General features: G+C 34.0%; 1 protein-coding gene across 2 annotated transcripts; it reads left to right on the top strand.

Annotated features, from left to right (window-relative positions):
- The first annotated feature begins 2,234 nt into the window (after positions 1-2,234).
- asb8 (ankyrin repeat and SOCS box containing 8) lies at positions 2,235-7,021 on the top strand. 2 transcript variants are annotated; one of them, XM_058762267.1, is made up of 4 exons: positions 2,235-2,372; positions 3,566-3,750; positions 3,825-3,929; positions 4,987-7,021. In XM_058762267.1, the coding sequence occupies exons 2-4, from the start codon at positions 3,622-3,624 to the stop codon at positions 5,620-5,622; spliced, it is 870 nt and encodes a 289-aa protein (XP_058618250.1). In that variant the 5' UTR covers positions 2,235-2,372; positions 3,566-3,621; the 3' UTR covers positions 5,623-7,021. The 2 variants fall into 2 exon arrangements, with proteins under 2 accessions (XP_058618250.1, XP_058618249.1); XM_058762266.1 differs by having other exon boundaries at positions 2,283-2,462.
- Positions 7,022-8,334: the final 1,313 nt, after the last annotated feature.

The raw sequence follows: 8,334 nt of genomic DNA on the forward strand, positions 1-8,334 counted from the left end.
TGAAATGAGAATTGAATGTTATATGCTCGGTATCCCATGAATGTGTCCTCCATGAATTGTAATACAAATCCCTTATTTAAACTAATACATTTCTTCCTCCCAAAATAGAGCATTTTGACTGTTGGATAAATGGCAATATCTGTGCAAAATCCTCTCGTTATGATAGCTGCAAAGTTTCATATAGCTTTGCCATGGTAATGTGAGTGTCGTCATTGCTATGCCAATGCCAGCGTGTGTTGTTGTTGTTGTTTTTTTGTTTTGTTTTTTTGGATTAGAAATTGACAGTTGCTTTGGTAGATGGTACCTGATAGTGACTGTGAGGAATATGAATAGCAGGGATGCATTCACTACAAAAAAGTTGCTGTGGTGAATTGGTGCGGTTATTTGAACGTTTAATCAGGAGGATACAGTATTGCTGTTCAAGTCATTGTAAAGTATTGCTTTTAAAAATTAATTTTTAATTTATTTTAATTCTGCTGTCCATCCCCCATGCAACCCCCTGTCCCTTGTAAGTTTGATATCATGACTATGTACAAAAAGACATTGGGAGAGAATCACAGATTTAACATATTTGTATATTATTACTTTTTTTTTTTTTTTTTTTTTTTAGATTTCAGCAGAGAAAATACTTGATGCATTTACTAGAGGCTTAGTAATGCGGTAAATAACAAATCACTGGGGCTTTTTTTCCTTGTTTTCATTAATGAATATGAGCAGCTAGTGGTTTAGGATAATGAAATGCACTAACTTAAAAAAAAAAAATCTTATTGTTATGTAATGTGAAATTATACTAGGAGCATAAGGTAATGATATTGATGTTGACAGGCTTGCAGAAATCTACAGAAAATAGCAAATTTCTCTTTAATGTTTGGGTTATTACTGTTAATTGATTTAGGGGTTGGTGTGGCAAAGGGAAGAATTATATAACAGTGGATTGAAGTGAGACACTAAATTCTAGCTGTCTGCATAAAATGTCACAAAAAGAAAATAAATTATTTTGTTTTGGCCTTACCCTTGCCTGGTTCATTTGCTGTATTGTTTCTAATTTGTTGTCAAACTGTTTTGTGTTGCCTCTGTCTGGTTAAGAAGTTTATAGAGATTTAAAGTCAATACAAAAACATTTATGGACCATTAATCATTTATTTTACCTAAGAAGGGACTTTTAGTTAGTACTGTTAAATTCAAATTCAACTTATTTAAAATGTAGTAAATTAAAGAGTAAGTTTGTAGTGTTTCCCTGACGTTTACTGATGTACACTACCATTCAAAAGTTTCCTGTTAGGATTCTTAGAATTTTTTGAAAGTCTCTTATGCTCACCAAGGCTGCATTTATTTGATTAAAAATACAGTAATATTGCTGCTTATTATAACAAGTTAAAATAACTGTTTTCCATTTTAATATTTTGTAAAATGCTATTTATTTCTGTAATGGCAAAGCTGAGTTTCCAGCAGCTGTCACACCAGTCTTCTGTCACATGATCCTTTAGAAATCATTCTAATATGCCGATTTGGTGTTTAAGAAGCTTTTTTTTATTATTTTATTTTTTTTCTGATCAATGTTAAAAACATTTGTGCTGCTTAATATTTTTGTGGAAACCATAATGCTTTTTTTCCCAGGATTTTTAGTATAAAAAGTTCAATCAGCATTTATTTGAAATATTTTTTGTAACAATGTAAGTCTGGCGCTTTTGATCAACTTGATGCATCCTTGCTGAATAAAAATACTGTTGATTTTTTGTTTTGTTTTGTTTTTTGTTTTTTAATAAAAATATTTAATGACCCCAATGGATTTTGAATGGTAGTGTTTATGTGATGTAAGGTATACTGTACAGTCTGTTATCACACACAAAAATGTGTATATAATTACAAAATGATGCATAAAGTATGTTAAATCTCAGACTAATTTATCTAACTGCTGATCAGGAGGGTACATTTCAAATAAAGTTCATTTCTAGATATAGGTCCTGGTCATCTCAAAACCCACTGAAAATACAACTTGTTAATTTAATGTAATTTGTCTCAGTAAACTGTGAATCTTTCTTTCTTTCTTTAGTTTTACTGTGACAGGGAAACAATCGATAGTATGAGGATACTGAGTGTCATTCACTTAGGGGCCCCTCAGCACCGGGCCCTTCGTGTCTATATTTGGCAGGAACAGTACGGTATGTGAAGAATGGCCTCTCACACATACAGACGCGCATAACTAATTTTAGCCGCATTTCGCTACAAATGTGTTTCGCCGAATGAAAGACGGTTAAATGGCGTTTTGAATTGTTTGTCACTTCCTCTCGTGACGTCACAGTGTTTGTGTTGAGCGCTGACACACACTGGCAGATTAGCTACAAACCTGCAGCTGTTTTCATTTCCTGCAGGTACCGTTTTAACACTTAATCGTCTTCAATTACATACTTTGCGTTTTAATTTTGTTTTACTCGAGCACTTGCGTCTACGAAGATCCAGAGGTAAGAAAATATGTAATTTCACCTCCCGGGTGTCGAAACTAGCTCCAAACGGCTAACGTTAGTTCACTCCGGTAGGACACATAACGTTACCGAAAGGAGTAATAAACATAAACAGAACTCTGTCTTTAAAAAAAAAACCATTTCATTTAGATGGAGAAAGACATCTTTGTTGAATGGCACTATAAAGCTGTCATGTTTTAGATTTTATTTGCTTTTTAAAGCTTGTGTTTCTTCGCTAGCTGATCTGTCATACGACCTTTTGTTGACAGCATGACAACAAGACGAGACGAGAGCAAACAGCCCCTTTGCTTTATTTATTTGCATGACTATGTTGCTTGCATGCTTTGATCAGTATTTATAAGACGGGTCGAGTGTGTCAGGCACCTGCTACACAAAGAATAACTGTATTTTGTTAGTATTTTGTCTATAGCTTGATATAACCCATTAGAGTATTAACTTACCTAGACCTAACGTTAGATAGAGGAGCGAAATTTGTCAAATTAAATATTAATGAATGAAGACATGTTTCGAAAAGATACATTATTAACCCTCATTACCATATGGACAAATAAATATAAAAAATTAATGTATGAAAAAAAAAAAAAAGATTTTGGAAATAAAGAAGTGAAAGGTTAAATAAATACAGTAATGAATGTAAATAAAAGCAAAAATCTATAAATAAAACAAGTAAAACATTACATTTTATGTACTTTATTTGTTTTTTATTCATTTATAGGCAAATTGATGTAAAACTAAATTACAAATTTTGATGAGAAATGTAACAATTTATTGTTTATAAGGTATTTAATATTTGTTTATTTATTTGTATAAAATAATGGATAAACTATTATATTATATTACATCAATATGTATTTGTATTATTATTTAAACATTTATCATTTGTTTAATATGTATTTATTGGCATTTATTCTATTTATTTTGATGATTGTTTGATTATTATTAGTTTTAAATAAATTGTAAATGTGGCAGTAAGCATATCCCCATTAACATAAACCAGTAAAGAGTTTGAATGATTGTATGATTCCTAATGTAAATATATTACTTGCTCTAACAACTTTCTCTTCTTTTTCTCGCTTTCACAGCCATCTCATTTTGGTGCGGCGTCACCCGGTCTGGGTGAAATGTCCTTTAGTTCCACATGAGCTCTACTATGTGGTACATCATGCAGAGTATTCAGAGCAAATACTCATTGTCGGAAAGGCTCATTCGAACCATAGCTGCCATTCGCTCCTTCCCACATGACAATGTGGAAGATCTTATACGCAGGGTGAGTTGTGTTACTAAAGCTTCAGAAAGCGTTTCATATATTGCGTTCTGAATGAAAACGTGCTGTTTTGACAGGGAGCAGATGTGAACCGGATGCATGGCACACTGAAGCCCTTGCACTGTGCCTGTATGGTGGCTGATGCTGATTGTGTGGAGCTTTTGCTGGAGAAAGGTGCCGAGGTACAGCGTAACAAGAATCATTCTTTATGAGTTTGCAAACTAAAGTCAATTGCCTAAATTCAGTGTTTTGACAGTTTAAAAGTAAAGCGTACAATTTTGGTGCCACTGTTGGTGGAGAAATGACACATTTTACTGTTAAGTTGTTAATGCGTCTGTGACAAGTAAGCAATTAAAGGTCTTTTCAAATGTAGTTTATAACGCATCGTTATATATAATGTTTTTTTTTTTTTCTTACATTTTGAATACTTGTGAGTAGAATACACACCTTAATCTTTATTTTCCAAAAAGTTATTACATATATTTTTCAAGGTAAAAGTTCATTTAAATTATTATGTTGTGGGGGAGCGTCACATGAAATTTTGAAACTAACCTTGACTTGTCATAAAAAGGTCAAAATATAGGCTATGATTGACTTCGATACTCAGTCATCTGCAAGGGTCCTCTATGACATCATTTCCTGTTTTGTTTTTTCCCATATAATTTTGCTTGTTGGTTACAGCACATGACTTTTATTTGGCAGGCAAAATGTTTTTAATCTTAATGAGAAATGAGAAAGTTTTATTAAAATGTATGTACATTACCATTTCATCAAGGATGCATTAAATTGACATTAATAATGTTGCAAAAGATTTATATTTCAAATAAATGCTGTTGATGTGAACTTTTGATTCATCAACAAATTCTGAAAAATCATGGTTTTCACAAAAATATTAAGCCCATATGTTTTCAACATTGATAATAAGAAATGTTTTTGAACACCAAATTTTCTGAAGGATCATGTGACGCTGTAGTAATGGCTGCTGAAAATCACAGAAATAAATTACATTTAAATATCTGTTCAAATAGAAAACAATTATGTTTTCAATTTGAATAATTCTAATATTTAAATAGTAAAATTGAAATATTTAAGTACTGTACTTTTCGTCAAATACGTTTTTTTTTTTGTTTTTTTTTCTTGTGGCTTTTTTCTTCATTATAGTATCAGGAAAGATGCATCAACCCAACATTTTTAATTTAATTTTTGACAGAATGTTAACCAACTATCTCTCTCACACAGGTAAACGCCTTGGATGGCTACAACCGCACTGCCCTGCATTACGCAGCGGAGAAAGACGAAGGTTGTGTGGAGCTGCTTCTAGAATACGGGGCCCAGCCGAATGCTCTGGACGGCAACAAGGATACGCCACTGCACTGGGCCGCCTTCAAAGATAACCCCGAGTGTGTACGGGCCCTGTTAGAGAGCGGTGCATGCCCGAATGTCCGCGATTACAATAACGACACACCCCTCAGTTGGGCGGCCATGAAGGGCAACCTGGAGAGCGTCCGTGTGCTGCTGGAATATGGCGCTCAAGTTCACGTCACCAACCTAAAGGGCCAGACGCCCATCTCACGGCTGGTGGCGCTGCTGGCTCGGGGCCTGGGCACGGAACAGGAGGAAGAGTGCCTGGAGCTGCTTTGCCGCGCCGCGGGTAGGTTCGAGATCCGCAGGGCCGACGGCTCTTTACCGCGTGAGCTCAGTAAAGATCCACAGTTACTGGCTCGACTCACTAGCCTCGTAGCCCAGCCACCCTCATTGAGAGCCTTGGCACGCTGTGCCGTTCGTACCAGCCTGGGAGTTCAGTTCCTCCCATCTGCGGTGAAACAGCTCCCGCTTCCAGAGTCAGTGAAAGAATATGTGCTCCTCAGAGACTGAGCGAGAAGACTGTGCTTAATGTCAGACGTGGAGGAGGTAGATGTCTTCTGTGTACGTGTACGTGATTGTAATCAGACTGCAATCTGAAGTGTGTCTGTCCATATACAGTGGGTGAAGAAGTGAGGAAGTTTCATGTTTCTCTTGTTGCTATAATGCCATCAAACAAATTCAGACTTGGGTTGCAGTACGATTGTTTGCTTCGGTGCAGAAAAATATTGATCTGGTAGGAGAGAGATGTCAATAATGCACTTATGAACCCATAATGTTAAAATATCAGTAGATAACAAGGTGTGAAACACTCTAATTGCAAAAACAGGAAAATAATTAAAAAATATTATTTGCCAGTAAATCCTATGTACACACAAATAACACTTTAACAGCACTTATAAGTTATAATTATATATTAAATGTATTTCTTTCTATTTGAAGTTAAAGTTTTTATTTATGCAGTAATAGTTTTTTTAAGACAACTAAAACCTTTAAATTTTAAAGTCAAATAAATATTAACATCATTTTATGAGGCTTCCCAGTCATCAAAAATAATCCTGGAAATATGGGTGAAATTTTGCAAAAAATATAGTAAATTTGCCTCAAAGTAACCTTGTTTTACATTTGTTTACTATTCTGAAACAGAACCATGTAAGAACACTTCATTGGATTTCAAAACAATATCTATCCATCTGTCACATTCGTAATCATGAATATTTCTTTTGAAAACTGCCTGGTTTAGAGTCTTGGATTGTATTACTTATTTTGGTGCTGATGATTGCAGAAATTGAGCTGTATTGACGTTTGAGATGAAAACATAGCATACCTTAACAAGAATATTCTGTCAGTAATGGGAATGTTCATTTTTTTAGCTTCGCAGTGTCATGTAAGCATGATCATTCCAGACGCTGGCAGATCATGAATGGGATGTCTTAAATGAATTCATGTCAACACTAGTGTCACATCTTGTGAACCCCCACTGATTTTTTTTTTTGCAGCTCTGTTTTCATTTCTCTGTTGATATATTGCTTGATTAAGAAGTATGTAGTGCTCACATCTAGTTTCATGCATGCAGACTAACCAGTAAAAGACTTCATGCATTGTTCAAGTGTTTTACTGCAGTTTTTTTTCTTCAAACCAAGTGAAATGTGAACATGATTATGAACGCATCATTTGCTTTCTCAATGACATGAAACTTTAGATGAGCTCTCTGTGTATAATCCTAACCAGTAGAGGGTGCTGGAATACCACATGATATAAAACTAAAGCTACAGAATTTTGCCATTTACCTTGTTTGTAAAATAATAAAAATCCATTTTTCATAACAGAAAAAGACTGTCAAATATCAGACCTTCAGGAAAAGGTAAAACCTATATTTACTTATAATAGCTAAATAAACAGAAGTCGTGCATCCATTGCTTACTATTTTATATTAATTATCAAAAATGTATTAACATTTGCTGTACATTATACTAAGACTTTAAAAACGCTCTCCGTTAAAGCCTTGGTTTCGTTTTCTTAATAGGAAATTTAGTAGCGAGAAAAAAGCATACTTTAATTGTGTACATTTTGCTTCTTAACTTAAGCAAGTGAGTTTGTGTTTTGCATCATGCGTTATTTAAACTCCTGTCTAAGCACAGGATGTCCTCTGGAGAATGTAAATCGGTCAGGAAGGAAACTACAGTAGGACTGAATAAAGGCCCTCTGCAGCTCACCTTCCTCTGCTTTCAAAAGCCGTCACCTTCAGTTTACATCACAGTTTTCATCTTCATCATGGCTTTACATAGTTAATGCCACTGATCTATGAAGAGTTCAGATGCAAACGCCTCTAAATGCCATTTGAAATTTTCTTCTAAAATGAGCATTTTTATCAAGCTTCTATATTTATGTTCAGTTATTACACATTAATTGCATAGAAAAGGACCTATACATTGCCATTAGAAAAAAAATGACTGAACCTAAATGTAGGAGCCTGAAAAAAATCAGACGGCACTTAGAGGCTTTTGCATCTGAATGCTTTTTGCACCTCTTCATATAATGACTCTATGTTCTCTGTTATAGATCAGTGGTTAATACACAGTAAAATCAGTATGATACACTCAATAGCAGAATGAATCACTGACCACTTGTGAAGAGAGTTAGTAAGGCTGGGATGGGAACAAAATATTGTTCATGACAATCTAAGGGTAGGAATAATTAAAAACATTGCTTCCTTTTTTCATTGCCATTTTGTAATACAAGGAATGCGGAAACACTATTAAAAGTACAAAGAAATTGACTGTACAATCAATTTTAATAAGATTTTTTTGAACTTTCTTCACTGGGAGTAACAGAAACCGATATATTAAATGAATTAAACATGATACATTCTGTGATTCCAGAAGTTTCAAGAACTGTATGTCCTTCAATATAAATAGTTACCGAGATGGGTAAAAATGTAATATTTCAGTTTACAGCTTTATTCCTTTTTACAATTTTTAAATACATTTTAGTATTTTGATTTAGATTACAGTTGTTTTAATATATTAATATGAATGATATTGAGAACCACTATTCTAAAAGAAGACAGTGTAGTACCCTACAAAGGTTTTATTGTTTATTATTATTTAGGAGGATTTAAAAAAGGTTCAAAAGTCTTTAAGAAAAAAAGCATGGGATAAGTATTACAAATGAAATTTTACTTGGTTATTTTCACATTTTAAACTAATCTATTTTAGAGTAAGA

Source organism: Onychostoma macrolepis, chromosome 23, assembly GCF_012432095.1.
Source record: "Onychostoma macrolepis isolate SWU-2019 chromosome 23, ASM1243209v1, whole genome shotgun sequence".
Classification (NCBI taxonomy): Eukaryota; Metazoa; Chordata; class Actinopteri; order Cypriniformes; family Cyprinidae; genus Onychostoma; species Onychostoma macrolepis.